At 49.7% G+C, this 23,913-nt stretch overlaps 1 protein-coding gene across 11 annotated transcripts in view; it reads left to right on the top strand.

Moving 5' to 3' along the window:
• DYSF (dysferlin) overlaps positions 1–23,913 on the top strand; it is a 203,591-nt gene that overhangs the window by 64,099 nt on the left and 115,579 nt on the right. For 6 of the 11 annotated variants that reach the window (XM_032873665.1, XM_032873662.1, XM_032873661.1 and 3 more), the window contains 7 exons: positions 6,269–6,337; positions 6,468–6,511; positions 10,024–10,106; positions 19,225–19,340; positions 19,846–19,959; positions 21,199–21,376; positions 21,929–22,053. In XM_032873665.1, coding sequence (XP_032729556.1) covers positions 6,269–6,337; positions 6,468–6,511; positions 10,024–10,106; positions 19,225–19,340; positions 19,846–19,959; positions 21,199–21,376; positions 21,929–22,053 — 729 coding nt within the window. Of the gene's footprint in view, positions 1–6,268; positions 6,338–6,467; positions 6,512–10,023; positions 10,107–17,511; positions 17,554–19,224; positions 19,341–19,845; positions 19,960–21,198; positions 21,377–21,928; positions 22,054–23,913 lie in introns of all 11 variants that reach the window. The other 5 variants (XM_032873658.1, XM_032873659.1, XM_032873660.1 and 2 more) reach the window with 1 other exon arrangement.

Genomic DNA, 23,913 nt, shown 5'->3' with positions numbered 1-23,913 from the left:
CTGACCAGGTCCTGCCCAGCTGAACTTTCGGACCACATCTTCTTGGCCTAAGTCAGTTCTTAACGGTGTTTGTGCGGTAGGAAAATGGCGCCCCCTACCGGGAACGCGCAGCTCTGCAGCCTGGGCTTGGAGTGCGGGGTTGGGCGGGGTTTCAGCCACAGGGGCTCCCTCCCAGCACTCTTGGGTGCGAGCAAACTGCACAGCTCACACAGTGACCTTGTGTCCTCTTGTCTGCCCTGTCTCTTCGTTCCCTTATTGGTCACACCTCTAGCCTTTGCCCGTGTCCTTCCTGCCCCCTTCCCCACAAAGTCCAGCCTCTTTCAGTGTCCAGCTTGCCTACTCCCACAGGCCGGTCCTCGGCGTCCCACAGTGCCTTAGGCCCTCTTTTTTTTTTTTTTTTTAAGATTTTTATTTGTTTATTTTATTTATTTATTTGACAGACAGAGATCACAGGTAGGCAGAGAGGCAGGCAGAGAGACAGAGAGGAGGAAGCAGGCTCCCAGCTGAGCAGAGAGCTGGATGTGGGGCTTGATCCCAGGACCCTGGGATCATGACCTGAGCTGAAGGCAGAGGCTTAACCCACTGAGCCACCCAGGCACCCCTTCCCTAGGCCCTCTTTTAGCCGGTTTTCCATTCCATTCCGGTAGCTGTTAGCGTCTCTTTCTCCGACTTGTGGGCAAGAACCTGTTCTTATTCAGTCCATGACCTCAAAGCAGAGACTGTGGTAGAAATTGTGGGAAAAATGACAGATCAGGTGGGCGCAGACTGCCTCCCCACACTGTGCCCAGAACCCCTGCGAGGGGGCTGCCTCTGAGACCGCAGGGAGTTGGCAAAGGTGGGGGGCAGGGCCCTCTGAGGTTGTGCCAACCTTGCGGAGAGTTCCACCTGCCGCAGAAGCAGGGCTGGGAGAGCCCTGAGTCAGATGGCTTGGAGGTTGACGGGAAAATCGGAACAGGGCAGAGCAGACGGGCTGAGAATCTGAGCTGGGTGGCCGGATGATGGGCGTCCCAGTTGGGCTCCCCCTTTGCTCCCCAGGCAGAAGTGGGGCGGGGGAAGACAGCCTGCAGGTGTTATAGGACAACTGGAGAGAAATTTTAAAAATTTGCATTAAACACTAAAAGCTGACGGTAGTGATGGAATGATGTAGTGATGGAGGCGGTGTGGGTTCCTATTCATAGAGCACTTTGCAATTTTCCTTTCACTTAATCTTTTCTTAGATTCATTTTGAAAAGGAGCGGGCATCTGCCAGCCCATCCCACCAACAAAGGTGGGCCCCTGAGGTGGGCGGGGATGGGGGTGTCTTCTCTGATGCCCAGACTCACCCCCACCTGTTGTTTCTTCTTTTATTACTGACGTACCTGTTTACTAAGCCATTTTGAAAATCACAGAAAAAAGTAAATGAAATGACCCATAATTCACCATATAATGTTCATTTTTGGTGCCTGTCTTTCCAGTTTTTCCCCTGTGTAGAGGTAATAGGCATTTTCCCCCTGACTCTTCATTTTGAATATTTTAAAACATCAAGAAAAGTTAGAAGAGTTTTTGGATGAACACCCTGTGCTCTGTATGACCTACACTTAAATGAAGCAACTGCTAACATTTTGTTGCATTTGCTTTCTATATATATATACTTTTTTTTTTTTTTCTGGCTGAATCATTTGAAACCTAGTTGCAGACTTTATTCCTAAAGGCTTTAGCAGGGATCCTGAGAAGAAGAAAATTCTTTGTAACTACAGTAACATGATCACACGTACGAGATGGAACAGTCATTCCCTAATATTAGCAGATTCTGGCTCATACAAATTTTCTCTGATTAACCCAAAAATGTCCTTTGGAGCTGGCTTCATTTTGTGCTGATCTAAGACCCAACTAGAATTCATGCTCTGCATTTGGTCCTTAGGCCTCTACAGTCTCTTCTGTAACTGCCCCTCCTGACCTTCCCCACCTACCCCAACCATTGTTCTCACCCCTTGACTTTTTGAAGATCCCAGGCCACTTGTCCATGTTCTGAATTTGTCAGATCGTTTCCTTCTGGTGTTGTTTACGGTGCTTTCTCTGGCCCCTGCATTTCCTATAAACTGGAAATCAGTTCTCAGGACTAGATTTGTTTCAGATTCAGTATTTCAGCAAGAATGTGTCGTAACGACGTTGGGTATACCATGTTGCATCATGACAAGAAGCAGTATGAGGTTGTCCCATCACTGGTGATGACTATCTGGTCATTTGCTTAAGACCGTGATTCCGGATCTCTCTCTTGTCAAAATACATGCTCCCTTTTGTACTTTGCAAGTCATCTGTGGGCGATGTCTTGGCATTGGGTTTATATCCTTTTCTCAGCAACGTCTTACCTAATGGTCTATGCAGCCATTGACCTCCTTGCCCGAATAAGTCATTTACTTGGGGTTGCACAGTGGTGATTTTCTCATTATCATTCCTTCCCTCTTTATAAGTTGGTGTTTTTCTGGAAAGAAGAGCTTTCCTCCCCCTTAGTGCCTTTGAGTATTACTATGGAACTCAATACTTTTTATTAATTCAGTGGTTTAAAATCAGTCATTCCTGTGTTGGATGTATGATCTGTCCTGAAGTTGGCCATTGGGAGTCCCTTCGAGCTGGTTCCCCTCTCCCGAGCCTAACTCAGGGTCTTAGTGAAAATGTATGTGGGAGAGGTAACTCGGATCTTAAACTCTCCACACTGAGGTGTAAATTCTCACTGTGGGTCCTCGCCCAAGTGCAGGTCTTCACCTAACTGCAGTGTTAGTTTGGACCTGGGATCAGGGTCTGATGCCCTGTATCTAGCCTCAGGAGGGATTGTAACACAAGGAAGGAAGGCGAGAAGGAAGTGGGAAGATGTGGGCTGGACAGGCTTGTGGGACACTTCCTCTAAAGACTGGGATTAATTTCCCAATTTGACAGGTAGGGAAAGTCATGTCTCAAGATTGTTTTTATTTTTTATTTCACATTCCCCAAAACGGTAGGGTGCCTTGATGGTGGGGAGAACCAAACCGGACCTGCCTTCAAATTTAATGGCTTTCTGGGGGCCAAGTCTCAGAGCTCGAGGGCTCCTGGCTGCTTCTGGGTCTTCCAAGGCACCTTGATCTCTCAAGGTCTTTTTGTTCTGAGATGTCCTTGGCTGGCCCTGGGGGTTTTTCTAGGTAGGTGCAAATGTCTGTGGGAGGTGATGAGCTGGGGAACCTGAGCAAGGCAAGGGACTATATAAAGCTGGTGACTGGGCTTCTGCAAGAAGCTACACACCCTTATTTTCCCCCTAGAAGGAAGGAAGGGGCTTATTGTGACAGAGGAAGCTGAGCCCCTCCCTTCTGAAAGCTTCAGCCTGTTGGACTTCCCTGGTGGTCCCCAGATATTTGTGTCAGCCTCTCTCTCCTCCAGCTACCCTCTGTCTCCTTCTGCATGTCCCTCTCCCTCAGCCAGCCCGTGTGTCACTTTTTCTCATTACAACCTAATCTGGAGTCCTGGGGTTTTGTCTTCTGTGTGCCTACCAACCCCCGCCCCCGGTGACCCTCATTGCACTTCCTCCCATGGACACTTGGTGGCACTATTATCCAAGATGTGAACCATACCGGATTTTACACACACACACACACACACACACACACACACACACACATTTCTTGGCGAGAAGGAAAGGAGAGGTACTTGGGGATAGGGTGGGAGACTTTGAAACAACTTTTTTTCTGAATGCAAGAAGAAAACCAATCGATTATTAAAATATTGTAAACAATCATAGAAAATAAAGGAAAATGAAAAAAAAAAACTAACCGTATTTCTGTACCCCACATTACTGTGGAGATAACCACTGTTAACATTTGTGTGTATTTCTTGTAGTATGTTTTTCTCTCTACTGCTTTCACTCCCAGCCCTCCCCTCTCCCCTGATGGAAAAAAAAATTAGATTCAGAATAAACTGGTTGTCATTATTCGTGGATTCCATATTTGCAAATTCACCTACTCACTAAAATTTATTTATAATCCTGAAATTAACATGGATGGTGCTTTGTGATCATTTGCGCATGGTGTGGAATGGCTGATGCGTTTTGCCACCGAGTTGGAACAACGTGAGTCTGCCTTTTCGTTTCAGTTGTCATCCTGTAAAGAAGTGCTCTTTTCTTGGTCTACCTGGCGTCATGTTGTTCACATGTTGGTGCTTTTTATGTGATTTTGCTGCTTAAAATGTGCTCCCTTGTGTGTGCCAAAGGGTTGTCTGGGGTTCTCATGGGCAAAAGGGCTGGGATGTGCCTCAGGAGAAAATACGTTAGATAAGCTTCCTTCAGGCATGAATTACAGGCTGACGTGTGTTTAGTGTTGACAAATCAACAGTATATATTAAATAAGGTATCTTTGAACAGTAACACACGTGACACAAGGTTACATATTGATTAGTTAACGAAAACGTGACAGAGATTGGTAGGAACCAACCAACCCTGAAATTCCCCCGGAGCAATGGTTTAATATTCATGAATTCAGTGTTTTTGGTGATTTATAGAATGTGTAACTAGTTAGTAACAAGAATCAACTGTATCTCCTCAGTTTGGTAAACCGTTTTTAGAAGCCCTTATTTTCTCAGGTTATTGAACAGCCTTTGAAATAAATTTCAAAGTACAGTATGATGACTTGACTTACAGATTGCAAAGTGATTTTAAGTTTAGTTAACATTCATCATCTCATGTAGATACAAAAAAGAGAAGAAAAAAATGTGTTTTCCCTTGTGATGATTAGATCTGCGTTGTGGGGAGGGACCACCTTTCGTTTAATCTGGCCTCTCTTGGACCCATGTGTTGTTCCATATCCTTGATAGTTCAAGCCACGTGGCTGTGAATAACCTTGTCACAGGTCATTCTGCACAGAGGCAAGTGGTACTGCAGGATAAATTTCTAGAGGTGGACCTGGTAAGTCAACGGGTTTTGGCCTTTGCAGTTCGGAGAGATAGTTGTCAGTTGTTGTCTGGAGCGTCGAGCTCTTTTTTTTCTCCCACCAGCAAAATATGAGCGTACACTTTCCCCCTAGCCTTGCCAGTAGAGGGCTGTCAGATTTTAGAGAATTTTATGAATGTGATGGGTGAGAAAAGGTTTTTTGGTTTTATTTGTGTTTCTTTTCTTATGAGGGAGGTCAAGCGTCTTTTTATGTGCCTTCAAGCCTTTGAATTTTCATTCACTTTCTGCCCATTGTCCCTCTCTTCTGTCCTTACTCCTTTCTTTGCTGGCATGAGGAGCAAATCTTGGCATTCACCTTTGCTCCCAGGCTTTGCAGGGAGGTGGGGAGTATGGGGACAGGGGCTGGCATTGGGTGGACCGAATGGAGACAAAGTCCTGGCCCCCCATGGAGGCTGCACCCTCCTTTGATGGAGGAACTGGAGCCCCTGATCAGATGCTCATTAAATGAGATAATGCACAGAAACGCTGAGCACAGTGCAGGGCCCATGTAAATGCTCTGAAAAAGGCTGCAGGACGGCAAACCCATCATCTATGTATCTGAAATAGAGTCTTTACCTGCTGTTCCTGTGGGGGTGCGGGATGCCCTGGAGCTGGCTAAGGGGTATGCCCCTCCCTGCCGCCGCGCCCCCCCACCCCCGGGGATTCCAAGCACAGGTAGGGACACAAGCCACTGGTTTGGATCTAGTTTCCACCTCTGCTGGGTTTCTTGATTGTGGAAAGTCCAGTCTTAAAAGCAGGGCTAATCTAAGGCAGACTGTGGCTGATGGGATTTGTATGTTTGCTGAATTCTCTTTTTCTCAGATGCTGGTGGCTGGCCCCCAAACCTTGGCCCTCCGGCTACTCTCTCCCCTTCTCTTCCCCATCTTTAATCTTCTAGGGCTCACATTCTTCCAAAGGGGCAGGTGGTCTGGGCTGACTGGTAGAGGTTAGTGCCTCAGGCTGTAGGACCCCTGAGAAAGCCAGTCTGGATTCAGGGCCCACACAATAGTGTCATGGCCTTATAGGAGGTGGGGGAGCAGAGGATTTCCAGCCAGAGGTAGGAGATAAGGGTAGAAGTGCTGTGGAATTCAGGCAATCCCTCTCCATGCCTCCCACGCTCCCTTGCTACCACATCCCATGCCCTCTAGCTCTGGGTCTGATTTACCATTGAACTTTTTCTCTGCAATCCCCTGTGTCTGAGCCTTCAAGGCCCCCAGGCTCTTCTGCCCAGCTTGAAGGGTGGTCAACATGGCAGAGAACAGCCCCTGGCTGATGAGGTGGTCCCCGAGGGAGTCCATAGGCCCCTCAGAGCTTCATTCACCTGTCCTCTGTGTCTTCCAGCTGTGCAGCAAGATCCTGGAGAAGACAGCCAACCCTCAGTGGAACCAGAGCATCACGCTTCCTGCCATGGTGAGCCTTGCCCCCTCGGGGCCATTCTGGGATCCCCTGGGCTCCTGGCCTCCCCAGTATCCTGCCCATATCCTGGACTTCCCTTCCTTTGAAAGGACTCCACCCCAACACGTCTCTCTTCTTTCTTCAGTTTCCCTCCATGTGTGAAAAAATGAGGATTCGCGTCATGGACTGGTGAGTGCTGAGTCTTGGAGTCTTTGGAGGCCGTTATCTTCAGGGGTCACTGGGTCCATCAGTTCCCCTCAGTTCAGATCATGTAGTGGGAGAATCTGTTTCAGGTGAGGGAGCTTCCTCTGCTGGGAGGCCAGAGAAGGAGACGGTGTAGGCTGTTTTTGGGAAGCTTACTCAACAGCTAGGCTCCAAGGCACAGGAGGGCAGCCAGCTAGTACCTGAGATACCTTAGGGCAGGGGGTGCCAGGAAGGCTTCCTGGAGGAGTTGGGATTTTGATAAGTCCAGGGTGAGGGCACTCCAGTTAGGAGAGGATCATAAGCAAAGGCAAGGAAGCTGGGAAGAGCAGAGCTTTTGGGAGGATGGGCTGTGACCCCCCACCCCGCCTCCCACAGGTTGCTAGCATGAAATGGTTTGGGGCCTCTGCAGACTTGGACAGGTGAGGACAAGAGCCACATGGACATCTTAGAAAAGTGCTGTAACACTTGCTGAGCAACTACTGTGTGCCAGGCCCCGAGCCCAGCAAGTGTTTCACATGCGTGACAGCTTGACTCCTGGCTACTTGATAGATGAGTGAGTGATCTATGTGAGGGGACAACTGGGAAGCAGCTGAGGCCGGGATCGAACCCAAGCCTGCTGCTCCCAAAGCCCGTGTTCTTCACCCCTGGGCTGTCCGCTTCCCACTGCATTAAGGTGTGTAATCTCTCTCACACCTGGAGGGCTGTTAGGGCTCCCATGCATGAGCTCTAGGGCTTTCCATACATCAGGCTTTCCAAAAAGAGAGTTGTCCTTTCTCTGCCCCCAAAAGTCTTGGCCGTGCGGTTCCCAGCGTGTTCTCCTTTGGTCTCCGGCCATGGCACCCCCAGCCAGGAGGGTAATGAGAGACCAGGGAAAACCCCCAGGCCACAGAGCCATTAAAGTGTGCGCCAGTTCCCCAGGCCGAGAGAAAACAGCTTGTGGGAATTAGAGAGGAAAGCAGCAGCCAGGAGGGCCGGGAGGGAGAGGCCTCTAGAGCCCTGACCGCAGGTATGTTCCGTGGGCCAGCGGTGGGGGGGGAGAGCTGAGCTCTGCATCACCGGACCCACCTCGGCCTCTCTGCTCACGGCGCATGCGCGCACCTGAGCGCGCCGCGTGATGGGGGCTGATTGGCTGTCGGCGTGTCTGTGGGTCTGCGCGCGTGGACTCCTGGGCGCGCATGCGCTCGTGCATGTGGGTGCGGTATTGTGTGTGTGGCGGCTGGGCCTTGCCTGGGGCTGTGTGAGTTGTGTCAGAGGCATCAGCACACTGTACGATCCAAACACATTACGGAATCTGGTGGTTGCATCTCTGGTTTGGGTTGAAGTGGCATTTTTATTGTGAGTCTATTTTCAGACTTGCTGTATTTTCCAAAAGCAACCCCAAGCCCCAAAGCCCAATTCTTGGCCAAAAAAGTGTTCTGCTGCTGCAAGTTCCTACCCAGAAAAGTGCTCCTCCCCCCGCCTCCGCCCCCCGAAAATGCAGATAAACTTTTGTTATTACCTGAATCCTGGAAATACGATGTGGTCCACATGGCCTTTTTCTTGTAACTTAATCTTCCCTTCAGTTCTTTAATATTTGCTTTTTTTTGTTAAAGAACAGAAACTCAAAAATCTACTCCCACCGCCATGAAAACAATCTCTCTCCTCCTATTTTCTTGCCTTTCTCACAAGGTTCAAATAAGATGAGAGGTGAGAAGTCCCATTCCTCTCCCAGTGCCGCTCTTTTCCAGGGGTGGGTTGTGAAGCAGTTTCCTGATGCCATCAGCTGCCACTTAGCTGGCGTTGATGAGCTCACTGTTGAGTGTTTAAGGAAATTTTTACTTTCCAGAGCTTATTAACATCATTCATCAGGAAAATGGTTGAAGATCTCTGCTGACAATGCATGCACTCTTCTAGTTAGTCCCTGCCCGGATTAAACACTTTAAAATCAGCTTAATCACCGCCCTGGGAAGTTCAGAGAGGAAGGGAGGGAGCCACAGAGATCAGGCATCTAATGGGTATCAGATTTAAGAGGAAAATAAATACATCTTGCCCAAGTGTGTCTTTCACAACAGGGCTTGGGTGTGTTGTCGCCGGAAGCAGGCCTGTGACCAAGGTATTCACAGGAGGAAGATGGACCCAGGGAAATTTCAAGGAAGGAGATGGGTCTGGCCCAGCCTGGTGTTTCTCAACTTAGCACTATGACATTTTGGGCCAGAAAATTCTTTGCGGGGGGAGACTGTCCTGTGCATTGTAGGATGTTTAGTAGCAATGGTGGATTCTCTCTACTGCCTTCCCCCCAATGCCCAGCTCCAAAACTGTCTCCAGACATTGCCAGATGTCCCTCAGGGTTGAAATCACTGGAATGAGAACTCTTGCTCTAGCCCAACAGGAGGCAGCGGGCAGCTGCAATCGAAGCTCTGGTTCCTGTGTCAGGCGTATCTGGCTCAAACCCTGGTTTTGCCATCTTGGCAACCTCTGTCTCATCGTTCGAAATTGGGGCTAATGGTAGTGCCTGCCTCATAGGCCAAGGGAGGGTTAGAGCTAATTCATGTGACGATGTTAGCACACTGCTGGGCTTTCAGTGGGTGCTCAATAAATGCCAGCTATTCTATATATTATTGTCAAGGGGGCAGGTGTGGAACATACAGGAAGAGGCTGCATGGATATTGTTGGCTAATGGGCTTATCAATGATAGCCGGTCTGCTCAAACTCCTATGCACAGTCTTCTATGCTGGTTAGGGAGGGGAGAAGTCTTCCTCCTGGGAAGCCAGCCAGGGACAGGCGCCCCTGTTGTAGACTGGAGCAGCACAGGCCATAGCAGGAGAACTGGACCAGGAGTCAGGACATCAGGGTTTCAGTTCTGGCTCTGCCCCTTCTCCAGGCTGACTGTGGGCTAGGACCTTCCATTTCTGAGCCTCAACTTGCTCATCTGTGGAATGGAAAAGGGAATAAAAATAGCCATTCCTCCAGGCTCCTGAGAGAGACCTTTGAGATAAAAGAGGTTAAAATTGTTTCATCCACACAAAGTCAGATATAAAGCATAATTGTGGAGTAGCTAATGTAAGCTCATTTAAGACCGTGGCCTTGGAGATAGTTTCTTCCCTGTCGCCTGGTTTTCTCCTGGTCTGGGTATTTCCTGAGGTTCTGGAACTTGGCTCTCCGTGGGTCTGGGGGGTCTGGCTCTCTGAGCAGCCTCCTGCTCCCTCGCCCTGGCTCCTGCCTCTGGCCTCTTTCCTTTCAACCTGCAGATGTCTCCCCAGACATTCAGGCTGGCAGCCCAGTGTTGGTTGGCTGCTGGGATGCTGTGGTCGGCCAGATGGACTAGTTCCCTCCAGAGGAGTCTTGGGCAGTGCTTTCTTTCCAGTTTCTTCTTCCCTAGGATTACAGGCCTCAGTAACATACCCAGTGTGAAGACGGGCACCCCTAAAGATGTATAACCAGGGCCCTCTCCTCCCAGAGTGGGCTGTGGCCTGCAGTCACCCCACTGTGTTCAGGCCCCCTCTCCCCCCTTATTCTAGGGACCGCCTCACCCACAATGACATCGTGGCCACCACCTACCTGAGTATGTCGAAAATCTCTGCCCCTGGAGGAGAAATAGAAGGTAAGTTCCCTCCCCACCCTTTGTTTTGTCCTCTGGTCCCCTGCACTCTCCCTTGACTCACCCCTACCTGTCTAGTAGCTCTAGTTTTGAGAGTGCAGAAAAAGGAATATTAATTATAAGGCCTTCGCAGCCCATTTTCCATGAAGAATGGCTATGGCCAGTTTGAATGGGCTTACAGCTATTTGGGATTCTCTACACCTTGGCTGGTGGGATACCCCTATGACTGGTGCAGAGAGGATCATTCAGTCCCGAAGATAACTTCGGTGGCTGGAGCCGTGCCCTGTGCCAGGTTCTAGGATGGCCAGCTGTGCTCCAGCAGCTTCTATATTGAAATAGCTTTTATTGGCCAGTTAAAAAGTAGGCCATGATCATTTAGTAAAATTTTGAAGATAATGAAGAAGAATATGAAACTTACCCATAGAATTCCTTATCTGCTTACCCCCCAGACAAGAGCTAATTATTAATATTCTGGGGACTTTTTGTGTGTATGTATGTATATGTACACATACACATGTATGTGCAATAAACCGTATTTTGAAACAATTGTTTTGAAAATTGCTTTTTGTCACTTGGCAATACAACAGAGATGTTTTATTCATGTTATTATAAATTCTTTTACAATATCATTTTAAATGAATACACATGTTCTGTTGTGTGGTATACCATAGTCCACATTCACTAGTTAATGATGAGTACTCAGGTGCTTTCTAATTTTTCTACATTAAAAAGAACTAAATTTTATTGAATATTTTTGTAGCTGAATCTTTATACAAGTTGTGATTTTTTTTTGAATGAATAACCAGAAGTGGAATTGCTGTATCAAAGGATTTGTACGTTTTAAAGTGACTTGTAAATATCAAAATCGCCCTTCGAAAAGACTGGACTAATGTCCACATTGGTCACTCACATGAGCTTCTTTTGCTGTACCTTCACCAACACAGGGTAAAATAATATTAAAAAAGAACTTTGTTAATTTGATGGGTGAATTTCATTGTTGCCTTAATTTTCATTTCATCAGTAGCCAATAAAGTTGATGAATACAAATTTAAACATATTTTAATAATTAATTTATATTTACATATTATATATATTTATATACTTTATATTTATTCTATTATAAATTGCCTGTTCATTGTCTTATCCATATTTCTGATGGTATGTTTGTCTTTTTCTCATTATTTTGTAAGTGTTCTGTATATGTATGGATATTAACTATCTTCCTGTCGTATAAGTGGTAAATAATTCTTGTCTGTTTTATTTTACCATTTAGTAGGATTAGATGCATGGAAATTTACAATTTTTATGTAGCCAAATCTGTTAACCTTTTCCTTAGCCAATAAGGCAAGGATCTAACATTATTTTTTTCCCACAATTGTTCTTTGGTAATACCAACAGTGTATATTGAATAATCTTTTGTCTATATTTGAAATGCTACCTTTATCCCCTGCTAAATTCCTAAATGTGTTCTTGGGCCTCATTCTTGATTTTCTATTACCTTTAATTGGTATGTCTGCTTGCTATTTCTTAGGTTTTGGTATCTGGGTAATGCTGGCTCTGTGAAATTAATGGGAAAGACTTACAGTCTTTTCTAACATCTGGAGTAGTTTATATAACATAAAAATATAGTCTTTTGAGGGTTTGAAAGAATTCACCCATAAAACCAGATGGGCTGGGTGCCCTTTTTGAGTTGGTATAGCACTAGCTCTTTAAAAACTTTTCAATTTCTCCTGTGATCACTGTTATTTTTAGTTTGTTACTTTTATGATAGTCAATTTTGATAATTTATATCTTCCTAGAAGTGTATTCACTATGCTGAGGTCCTCTAATTTATTTGCATAGTTGTTGTAGAGAGCCCTCTTTTATAATTTAAACAATTCTTTCTACCTGTGGTATTGTCCCCTTTCTTATTTTTAATGATATGTGTTTGAGTTTTCTTTTTTTCTTGATTAGCCTTGTTACAAGCCTCCCCCCCTCCCAGCCCCATCACATGCGTGTGTGTGCCTGTGCACGCACATGCACACAGACACAGACACAGACACACACACACACACACACACACACTCTCTTTGTGGGTCTTTCCAAAGAATTTGGATTTATTTTTCAGTTCTAATATTTTTTTCTTCAGTTTTTGATTTTTTCTTTTCTAATTTTATATTCTCTTATCTTTTTACTCTCATCTTTAATTCTCTTCAACTTATTTTGTTGTTTCTTTTTAAGATTTTCTAATTAACATTTTTAAAAAAAGATTTTATTTATTTATTTGACAGACAGAGATCACAAGTAGGCAGAGAGGCAGGCAGAGAGAGAGAGGAGGGAGCAGGCTCCCCACGGAGCAGAGAGCCCGATGCGGGGCTCGATCCCAGGACCCTGGGATCATGACCTGAGCCGAAGGCAGAGGCTTTAACCCACCCACGGAGCCACCCAGGCGCCCCCTAATTAACATCTTGTACTTATGTGGTTTCTGCCTCATATATCACGCTTTTGGCCTTCAGCAAACCCCAAGGTTATGTTGAACTCTCTTTTTATTTATTTATTTTTTTACATTTAAATATTTAGTCTTTTGAATTTATGTAGGTGCACTTTCGAAGAGCAGATTTTATTTTTTTGTAGGTGGTCTACTTTTATCTAACTACATGCTGCTTGTAGAAATGCATCTTTTTTCTTATGGTTAAATTACTTTGATGTATCCAGGGGCAGGACTCTTTTCATTGAATCTTGTCTGAGACATGCTGAATTCTTTGAGTTGAGTTAGAATAATTTATTCTAACATGAGAACATGAACAGCTGAAGGCAGGGTGGGGTAGGGATCAGAGCAGGAGCTCTGGAAGCAGGCAGCTTGGGTCCCAATTCTGTTTCTTTGTAGCTGAGTGAGTCACTCCTCTTTCACTAGTCCTGGTCTCATAAGGTTGTTGTAAAGATCCAGTGAGATTATAAATGTAACATTCTTAGAGTGTCTGGTATACATGAAACCCTAAAGTAAAGTAACGTTTGCTGTGTAGTATCATTATTATTGGCTTTCTGCATCATAATCTGATTTTTCCCCCCTGTACCAGTTCTCCTGACTGCTTTCCATGTGGTTTAAAATTGGCCATTGCATTTTTAGTTTCTTGTCCCTCCTTCTTTTCCCTCTGTCATTCCTTTGATATTTCCATTTTCTTTTTGGTCTGTTCTCTCCCAGAAGTTTTGCTTTGTTCCATAAAAGCGACTTCTTCTTGCACTCTGTTGAGAATTTCAAATCATTTCCTGAGACTTTCGGGTAAATGTTCTCTGGAATCTTACCGATGCTGTTTCCCCATCTTGACTGGTACTCTGTGAATCTTCCTTTCTCCTTTATTCACTCTCTAGCAAGCCCTGGTCAGTGTTGGTGTCTTTCTACAGATGGGTGCATTGTTCTCTGTCCATCCATCTTGACAAACCTATACCTGGAGCATGGATGAATACCCAATTTCTGGAAGATTCCATCTAGTGCTCCTGAAGTTAAGCAATCCCTTCTTCTAGGTTCTCTGAAATATTACCCCCCCCCACTTTTTAATTATAGAAAATCCAAACACACCTGAAAATACAGAATCGGGCAGTGGAATTCCAGGTGTCCTTATACAGCTTTAATATCTAGCTGCTCTCTGCCATTCTAACTTCATTGTTGATACTTTTAATCGGCGAAATACACAAAAATTGCCTTCTACAGGGCCCTGCTGGGAAGGCCCCTCCTGTCCCTGCCCCTCCCCCTCCCAAATGGGAACAATCATCCCAGGAAGGATGCAGTTTCCCAGCGCTGTTCAGATCCTTTGTGAGAATGGCAATTTTGGATGGACAGATAGGAAAATTTGACATGGAGGGCAGTGCGTCATGAGGATGGGATGGAAGATAGGGCATTCTGGACCCTTTGCAGATCAAAACTCCTGGTATGGAAGGAATCTTCTCCAATTTTCCCATTGGTGCTGTCCCCCACCCTTAGAATCCAGGGCCAGACTGCTCTGGTAGAAGTACAAAATTACCTTCTGACTGTTCTCCGATGGCTACTGTTTCAAGAGGCTACGGCTGTGCCTGCCACCAGCTGCTGGAGGGAGAATTTAGATCCCTGTCTCCCCATCAGTCTTCATTTCTGTTGGTGATGTTGGCCTGGATCTTTTTCAGGGTCACTGTGAAGGTTTTAATGGGAATGTGAGGAAGATGTTTATTTGGCCACTAGATGGCGCTCAGGTCATGGGCAACGAGGGAGGCCCTCGAAGGTGGGTTCCTCCTCTCCCATAGATTGTTTTCAGAATAAAGGAGAATCTTCCTGCAACTATGGCTAATCAGGGTTAAATGTGTTATTAAATAGCTTGATCTCTGAAACAATACAAGAGTGTAATTTACTGCTCAAAATGGAGCCGTGTTTCATGATGCTTCTGGCGTCCCTTCCTTCAGAGGTCTCTTTCTGAAACACCGGTTAGCGTTTGCCTTGCTCCCTGCCTAGCTTCTCCCATGTGTCCAGAGGGCACCTCAGGACGTGTCACCACGACTTTCCTTTCAACCTTCGTCTTTTTTCTTCACAAGAGAGGGATCCCGCCCATCTGGTCAATGCACAACACTGTTTTCTCACACCCCCAAAGCCCCAGCTCGACCAAACTGTAAAAACCAGTTGTTTCTCTTTATCCCTCCACCTCCTGGTTCACCAGAATATTTGGCCCCACCAGGAGTTTTTGTTTTCATATTTTGTTTTTCTTTCCCGTGAGGACAGGACTGAACAGTAGCCTCTTAAGCACGTCTGCCCACAAGTTTGCCTGGGCACACTTAAGTATTCCTTGGACCCTGTGCTCTGAAGCAGTTAGTAAAAATTTTGTTTTCGAAAAAGGAGTGATTTCCTTAGAAGCTGCGGTTCTTTCAAAACGTAACAGGCACATGAGACCCATGAAACGACACAGATTTGAACTTTTATACATATGGAAATCATACTACAAAAATGGCACTTGTATGTAGCCTACAGTTTTTCCTAAGAAAACTAGTTTTTTGTTTTAGGTGTTTTTGTTTTTTGTTTTGGTCTTTGGAGCCCAGATGATGATTTCCCAGCTGTTCTCAGCCTCTCCTCCAGTCTGGCCCCCGCTGGTGTCAGGCCGCCAAGCTGTGGGCATGAGAGATGTGCTGGGAGAGGGAGCTGGCAGGGCTGGCAGCAGGAAGTGGCCTCAGCTTCTCCAGGAGGAGACGTGGGTGTCCATGGACGCTGCAGGGCTGTGACATGCGGCCCACAAGGCCAGGGCGGCCTGCTCCTGGTCTTCTCTGGCTCCCCCCGGGTGAGAGAATTGGGCTTGATGGCTCAGGCCACAAAACCGAGACTAGTCCTCTATGTTCTGGGGCTTCAACAGTCCTGGTTCTCTGGGCTTGGAGAAAACCCAGCAGGACATTTGGGTTTTGGCGGAGGCTGATGAGGACTGAATGGTGGCTTTGTGTGAGGTTGCTTCACCAGCCGCTTTGCCCTTGACTTTATGAGCTGTCTGCAGACAAGAGGAGAGAGCCTGGGATGATCCTCAGGACCCTGGAGACCTGTGGCCCTGCCCCCAAATTAGGAATCATTGGTCAAAGTTGTCAGCAGAGGCATGTGTTACTCCGTGCCCAACACTGGGCCCGATTAGGTTTGTTGAATGAGCGAACGAGTGAGTGAAGGAATGAAAGGATTCATGAAAGGCACCCCTGGGAAATAGGCCGGTTGGCAGCCACCTCTCGGTAGTCCTGGACCCCAAAGGTATGTTTTGGTCAGATGGCTGGCGGGGTTAGGGGGACATGTGTCTAGGCTGGCCCACCAGTTAACCGCCAGAATTCAGAGTTGGAATGTGGATGTGAAGCCGAGTTTTCCTTTGCAAGAAGCACGTGGTGGTCAAAGCTGTGACCTTGGCCTCATTAGCCTGAGATAACTGGCCAGGTCTGTTTGTAATCATTGGGAAGGAGCTTAAAATGGAATCTATTTCCTTCCGGTGGGCCCCGGCTGCTGCTCTCCTCGGCGTTGCAGCTGTGGCCGTGCTGGTCCTCTCCCTATGGCCAAAAGCTCCCCTATGATCAGGGTCCTGGCTCCCTTACTGATGAAAACCTATTCCTGTAGATATGAAAATGACCATGAATTATGGCTTCTGCAGCTCTGACTTCTGCTAGCTGGCATTCCTTTCGGAGGCCTGGCTGCAGAGAGCTATGCGGCTGGGTCTCAGGGCCTGGGCCCCCTGTAGCCAGGCCTTTCCCTTCTGATGTCTTCTGCACCAGTGGGTCAGCCCTGACCTTGTATTTGGGCTTCCATGTTCCCCTTCTCTCCCACCTCCGCTCTTTTTCTCTGTGTCTCTACTCAGTCTTCCTTCACGGCATTTTGCTCAACTCTTGACTCTTAACTATAGTTGTGGGGCTATGGGAAAATAGTCATAGGTGAATTTTTGGGGAGGAGACAAATAGGTAAAGATGACCAATGAATGAAAATAATCAAATATTTCACCAGCTGTATCCACAGGCTGGGTCATGGCCCCAGACCTGGTTACACTCAGCGAGTTGGAGGAGGAAACAGGGAGTGTCAGAATGCAGGAAGAGGCTGAAATCAGAGAGGACCACTGAAATCAGGAGACTGAAGGGTGCCCACCCCCTGCAGGGTGTCTTAGATCTGTTTAGAAGTGAGAGACGGATTCCCAGAGCCCAGAAGTTTGCTAGAGCATCTCTTTCCTTGCTTCTCTCATTTCTTGCTTCTCCTTCCTTGCTTCCTCATTTCTAGACACCCCTTACCAGCATTCAGGGCCACATCCCAGTGTATAGAGCCTTCAGCTAATGGGCAGTGTCTGGCATTGTGCTTCCCTTAAAGTGACAGGTGCCTGAAGCCTGATCCCAGTGCCTGCTGTTGTGAAAATGCAACATGGAGCCCTCAGTGGCAATCCTGAAAGTGGCCACTAGATGGAGATGTTGTACCTTGAAATGCCATTGCACCTTGACCTTGGTCGCAATTGTCAACCTGCTTGTTGGGTGGAGTGCTGGGTGTGCCTGGGGACTGTTCGTGTTTCCCCCTCCCTTTCTTTGTGTCTGTACTTTGTTTCCCTCACTTATTGGCTATAATATAGAAAAAAAGCAGTTTCTTTTTAGTGTTATTACTTGAATGTAGTGAGTCAAGTTTCAGGTCCCATTTTCAATTGGCAAGCAGAGCAGGGACATACGTGAGCGTTAAGGGCTGTGTCTGACTGGGGGTGGCGTCGGGGGGGATGGATGGGTTGTGGGAGGTGGCATTGTGATGACTTTATGATAAATTCACATCTGGGGCCTCAGGCCACATTTGTTTCCCACACGGGAGCTGTCTGTCTTTCCATTTGTCTGTCTGCCAGCTCTCCATCCACCCGCCTGTTCACGTAACCAGTCCTCCTCTTAGTTATGTCCATCCTAACCCCTTTTCCATTTCTTTACGCTTCAGAGGAGCCTGCAGGTGTGGTCAAGTCTTCTCCAACCATGGACCGTATGTGCTTCCTCCTTGGGGATGGCAAGGGGGGTGGGCTTTGGGGTTTTAGCTGGAGGGGAGAGGGTGCTGGTTGCTGGGAAGTTTCTGATTTGCCTGAGATGGGGCTGAGATTTACCACCACTGGTCTGTGAGCTTACCTTTGGCTTTTACCTTTCAAAGGAGGTTGAATATAAAAATTGCTTGGAATGCTTTAAAGACAATTCCCTTCCCTGTCCTCACTCCCCTGCTTCCCAGCCCTTTCCTGAACCTGCTGGGCTCCAGCTCAGGCTCAAATGAGTCCACTCTCTTAGGTAGGGAGTGGTGGGACAGGGGCCTGGATAAGACATCTTGGGGACCAGGAAGAGGTCAGGGTGAGTGGAAAACTCTTAAAGTTCACAAGATAAATCATAACGGAGATGATTAGTACACATAATTATAAAGCCTGTGTTAGTTTCCTCAGCCTGGGCCTCCCACCTCAGTCCCAAATGCCCGAGCCCTGTGTGTGCTGGGGACCTGGGGGAGAGCTGTGACAGTGGCTGGGGGGCCAGCTCTGTGGGAGGCACGCTCCTGAGCTCTGGTCGGCAGGATCTATTTCTCCAGCCCTGTCTTTGCCCGCCCTGCATCACCCCAGGGCCTTGGCATGCAGGGGGACTCGGTTCACAGCTCCTGTCCTTAGGTCTGGTTTTCAAGCATTTCCTTGCTGAGGCCATTTATTCTCTATCTGCCTTGCCGCATCCTTGCTCCTATGGATTGGATCATCCCAGATGATTCCTGCTCGTGGGTCCACTTCCCACTTGTGGCATTCTGGGAACAGCCTCTCCCCACACTTCCTCTGGAAGAGACACCCTGGCTTTGCGGGGTTCTCAGAGTCTGTTCAGTAAAGTCCTGTCCTGGAAAACTTGGTCTTCGGCTGGAAAATCATGATATAACAACAGAGGGCCTCTGAAAAGGAGGGAAGTGATGTGGAGAAAAGATTTTCCTCAACATTGGTGGGATTTGCCTTTTCACTCTCCTCCAACCTGTTCCCCCGAAAGGTGGTTCTTTGCACAATGTGGGGAGGGAGACAGAATGCTAGCATGAATTGGACTGTTAGGTAATCTGTCTCGACTTCATAATGACAAGGGGGGTGAGGAGGACATGTGCGCCCGGGGATGGGGCAGGGGACTGCCTTGTGAGTTGGGATATCTGACCAGGTCCCTGTCCTCCCTCCCCGGGGGTGGCTTCTCTGGTCACTCTGGGACCTCTTTTGTGCCTCCCCACACCCCTGGGCAGGAAGGAGTGGGGACACGGGACAGGGTGCAGCCTGAGAGGAGCAGGGCAGTGGGGGGCCCTGAGGCCCAGCTTTGCATGCTGGCTAAGTAAGTGCATGGGCTTTAAGCTCAGAGCATTGTGGGTGATGCCACTCTGTAGTGAGGTGTTCCTTTGCATCCCTGAGCCTCAGTTTTCTCATCTGTAAAATGAGTTAATAAAAGTAATAAACATCTCTACGTTGCGGCAGAGTGGTGAGGATTTGGGGGCCTACGGGAGACCAAGGTCAGTGTCAGGATTCTTTACGCCCTTGTGGGTGCTGTATCCATGTGTGTTCAGGGAACTGAGGGCCAGGGATGGGCTCAGGCCTGAAGCTGGCCAGGTTGAGCCCTAGATGGCTCCAGGGAGCCGGCCCCTCTGACCCCCACTTGTGTCACCTAGTGGACGACCATCTGGGCTTCCTCCCCACCTTCGGGCCCTGCTATGTCAACCTCTACGGCAGCCCCAGGGAGTTCACTGGCTTCCCGGACCCCTACGCAGAACTCAACACGGGCAAGGTGAGCGTGCCAGCACCCCCGCACACCCAGATCCCCGTGTCTACGTGCAGGGAGGGGCCTTGCAGCCTGGGCAGCGTCTGCTCTGGTCCAGACTACAAGGGCTTGAGTGGGCCTGGGGCCAGACAGCCCCCACCTCAGAGAGCCCTCCTTCTGCCTGGCCCCCTCCTGGCTGCTTCTTCCTTCTCCCTCTCTCCCCTTTGCTTTTCCTTCAGGGCCAGCCTGACCCCCTTGTCCCCTCATTTTCCTGGCCCCCGAGGGAGCCAGGGCTCATCCGTTCATCTCTCTCCTGGCTGGGCTGGAGTCTGGTACTGATCATCTGGGTGGCTTGTCACATGCCCTGAACTCTCTGGGCCACCGTTTCCTTATCTGCAGAGTGATGAGGGTAGCCCAGAGTCCTCCTGGTTGCCTGGGAGAGGAGCAACTTCAGGGCCATATTTTCCTTTCTTTCCTTTCCTTCCTCTCCTCCTCTCCAACCCCCTGCTCCTGGTGACCCAACCCCTCTTAGGGAGAAGGTGTGGCCTACCGAGGGCGGCTTCTGCTCTCCTTGGAGACCAAGCTGGTGGAGCACAGCGAGCAAAAGGTGGAGGACCTCCCTGCTGATGACATCCTTCGGGTGGAGGTGAGGGGCGTGGCTTGGGAAGGGGTGAAGGTAGTGGCAGCCAAACCTGGCTGGCTCCTACTGTCATGGTGGGGGAAGGGCTCAGCTCCACCCACGGTCTGTGCCTTCACCCCTCTGAGACTCAGTGCCTCAGTTGTGACGCGCCAGGAAGACCACGGCTACTCCGTCTCCCTGAGGAATGTTCAGAGGCTCAAAGAAGATAAAGGAGAATATTTTACAAGCCTAGTGCTTGATACAGAGTGAGAGGTCCATTTTATAACAATGGTGTAGGACCAGCTAACACTTATTCATCCCTCACCGTGTGTCAGAGGCTATGCTATGACACTTGATGTCACGGCGTCCCCCCAGCAGTTCTGAGGTGGCTGCGTTCAGTATCTCCGTTTCACAGATGAGGACACTGAGGCTCAAACATACCAGAGCAGCAAAGCGGGAGAGCTGAGCCTTGTGCCCAGGAGGCAGCTGGATGGGGTCTGTGATGGTAAATCTTTCAGACTCCAGCCAGAAAGAGCGGGTCTGAATCCTGGCTTGACCACTTACCAGCTCTAGCACTTTCCTTGTCAATGAAGCAGGGGTCATAAGTATACTTACCTCCTAAGACTGTTGCGAGAATTACATTGACACAACGCCCTACGTGATGAGTGGTCAATAAGCGTTAGCTGTTACTACTGTTTACAACATTCCACAACCTGGTCATGTAACCCTCTTCTCTCTGCCTTCTGTGGAGGGGATGGCAAAGTCCTCTTGGTTCAGACCAGGCTGTGCGATTGAGAGCCTGCCATGTCCTCAGCCATGAGCCTGATGCCCAGAGGGGACATTCCTCCCCAGCACAGGGCAGCTTGTGTCTACTGCAGAGCTGGGGGGTATGCTGGGGACCCCGAGGGGCACGGGATGGGAGCTCTGGGCAGCAGCCCCTTTTGAATGGCAGATGCAGGAGACCAGGCTTCCCCCAGGGTGGGGTGTGGTGGTGCCATGGCTGCTGGTTTGGATTAAGGAGCAGCATGACCTTGGAGGAGCAGACCTTATTAGAGGAACATGGCCAAACACAGAGGCCTGGAATGAGTTTGCTCAGTAACCAAATCTGGGCACTGCTGCTTAGCTGGACCATCCACCACCCATCCGTCCAGCCAGGGTTTACTGGGCGCCAGTCACAGCCAGGGCCTGCCAGACATGTGACCCCTCCCCACCCCAGTGTCTTCCTTCCTCCTCCATGACCCTGTCAGCTGCCCTTTCTGCCCCCAGAAGTATCTCCGGAGGCGCAAGTACTCCCTCTTTGCCGCTTTCTACTCGGCCTCCATGCTCCAGGACGTGGATGATGCCATCCAGTTTGAGGTCAGCATTGGGAACTACGGCAACAAGTTCGACACGACATGCCTGCCGCTGGCCTCCACCACTCAGTACAGCCGGGCGGTCTTTGACGGTGAGGCTGTGGGCTGTGTGCCTGGCTGGGACCCGGGCCACAGAGCAGGGGGCCCAGCCCGACATCCTGCTTGTCCTGCAGAGCTAGCTGCCGGAGGCCCACCCACCGGCCCCGGCCCAGGCAAACCTGTTTGGGGTGACTCCCTGCTCTGTCCCGCTCTGTGCCATTCCACACTCCCCGCCCCCCTCTAGGTGGCTGTCTGCTGCCAGGACCATGCTGGGGCTCCCGAAACAGGCTGTGGTCTGCACTGATCCTGACCTAGGGCCGTAGCTGATCTTCACGGTGGCTCTTCTGAGTCACGTAGAGATTTTGGAGAGCTGGGTTTCCCAGGTCCTTCTAGCAATCCCTCTGAGAGCTGCAGCTGCAGCTGTTTCTTCAACAGATGAAGGGAGCTCAGGCACCCTGTTTGGCCACTAGGGAATGCAGCCACTCGTGGATGTCCTGGGTGCTCTTAGTGGGAGGGAGCAGGGGTCTGAATCAGTCCTGGCCTTGGTCCCCTTCCCACCCACCCCTGCACTCTGGCTCAGGAGTAGGCCCATCGTGTCCTTCCAGGGTGCCACTACTACTACTTGCCGTGGGGCAACGTGAAGCCCGTGGTGGTGCTGTCATCCTACTGGGAGGACATCAGCCACAGAGTTGAGACTCAGAACCAGCTGCTCAGGATTGCGGACCGGCTGGTGAGTGGAAGATGCCTCACCCCTGCACCCTCCTTGTGCCGCACCCTGCCCCCATGGGTGTCCATAGACCAGTTCCACAGGGGTCACACACTTACACAAAGCTATGCCCACAGACTCTCAGGATGCCTGGGGTTCCCTTGTGTCCTGACTATGGCCTGCCAGTTTGGAGATGTTGTCCTGCTAGCGGGAAGGGAGGAGAGGGAGTGTGAATGATCAGGAGGCCCAGGGAGGTAGGAGACAGTGCAGGGAAGGAGCTGAGAGGAACCAAGCTGGAGCAGTGGGGTGGAGCCTTGTACCCATTCATGCTTGCATGCGTCCATTTGCCTCCTGCCACACGCCAGGGTTTGCTCTGGAGACCTGTAGCCGCAAGGGAGACTTGGATGAGGAGCTGCCCTGCCTCCAGGAGTCAGTTTAGGAAAGGCAAGCACAGGTTCACCCACACCTGTCGCGCAGAGGTTCCAAGCCCAAGTGCAGGTGACACTCCAGGATACTGTGAGGAAGGGTGGGCACTCAGAGGAGGGAGAGGGCCAAGAAGGGGCAGGAGGGCGTTGTGGAGGCAGCGAGGAGATGGGAGGCAGGAGCCCTGTCAGGGTGCCATGGCAGTGGTCCGGGAGTGATAACAAGGCATGGAGCAGGAGAGTCCTTGGGGACAAAACTGCAGGACTTGGGTTAGAGGGACTTGGTGGCTGGGGAGTTGGGAAGGCAGGGAGAAGTAAAGTGTATGAGGTCAAGCAGGGAGTTGTGTTTTGGAGGTGACCATGGGGTTCATTGGGGGGGTTCCCTGGGGATGCTGAGAGCTGAGGACCCGGGGGCTTGGCCAGAGAGTGGAGGAGAACTAAGAGGCGGAGAGACTAAGGGTGGGGAGCTGCTGATCCTGGAGGGGTGGGTGGCTAGGCTGTTTCTGTGTGTTTGACATGGGGTGTAGCCCACGGGAACTTGGGGGAGGCAAGTGTGGCCTCGCTTTGGGAGCTAGTCAGGAGCAGTGGGGTGGAGGGAAGGTGTTACAGAAGCTCGGGCTTGTCTGTGGCTGTGGAGGTGAGCACAGCGAGGACGATGGGGCGGGGAAAGGGAAGGACGGTGGTCTCAGAGGAGCAGGGAGGTGATGCCAGCCTGTGCGAAGGCATGGTGGCCAGCTTTCCTGAGACTGGCATCTCTTGCATAGGGAGGGGACCAGCCAGCACGCAGGTCCTGGAGGTCTTGGAGTCCTTGTTCTGCAAGTCCAGACTCCATCTTTTGGGGTGGCCATTCTCTCACAGGATGCTCCCTGAGGGCTGGGACTGTGTGTTCTTCCCAAGTCCTGTCCTCAGAATGGCACATGCTCAGGGAGGCCAATGGGTGGGGAGGGGACCTGAGGGGTCTGAGGAACAAGCCCTTGACCTGACAGGTTTTCTGTGAGAGCTCTCCAAGCTCCGGGCTGAGGCCCGCGGAAACTGCCACTGACCAGCTCCAGCAGGAGACACATGTGACCTGGGAGGGACTGGGCCACGAGTTTGGAGAGGGAACTCTCTGTTATTGGAGGTGGTCTCAGTGTTCCTGAAGGCAGGAGAGGACCAGGGGTGCTAGCGCCGGAGAATTGGGGAGGGATAGAATGTTCCAGGTGGGGACCGGTGTGGGCTCAGAGGGTCCCTCACCTGTGAGATGGCAGACTGGCTGGAGGGGCCCCGGGAAGAGCGGAGGGCAATGGTCTAGTGTGGGAGTCTGCACACAGTGCTCAAGTCCTTGTGACCAGGCCTATGGGTGGAGTCCCAGGCTTGGGAATTTCTATCCGTTTGGTGTGGGGAGCCCTGGAAGGTTCTCAAGGTGAGACAGCTCCGGGTTTGTCGCATCTGGGCTCGGCGTTCTCTGTTCTAACTCTCTCTC

The sequence above is a fragment of the Lontra canadensis genome, unplaced genomic scaffold (genome assembly GCF_010015895.1).
Source record: "Lontra canadensis isolate GAN:19392208 unplaced genomic scaffold, GSC_riverotter_1.0 scaffold50, whole genome shotgun sequence".
Taxonomy (NCBI): Eukaryota; Metazoa; Chordata; class Mammalia; order Carnivora; family Mustelidae; genus Lontra; species Lontra canadensis.
This window is presented reverse-complemented; position numbering and strand designations above follow the sequence as displayed.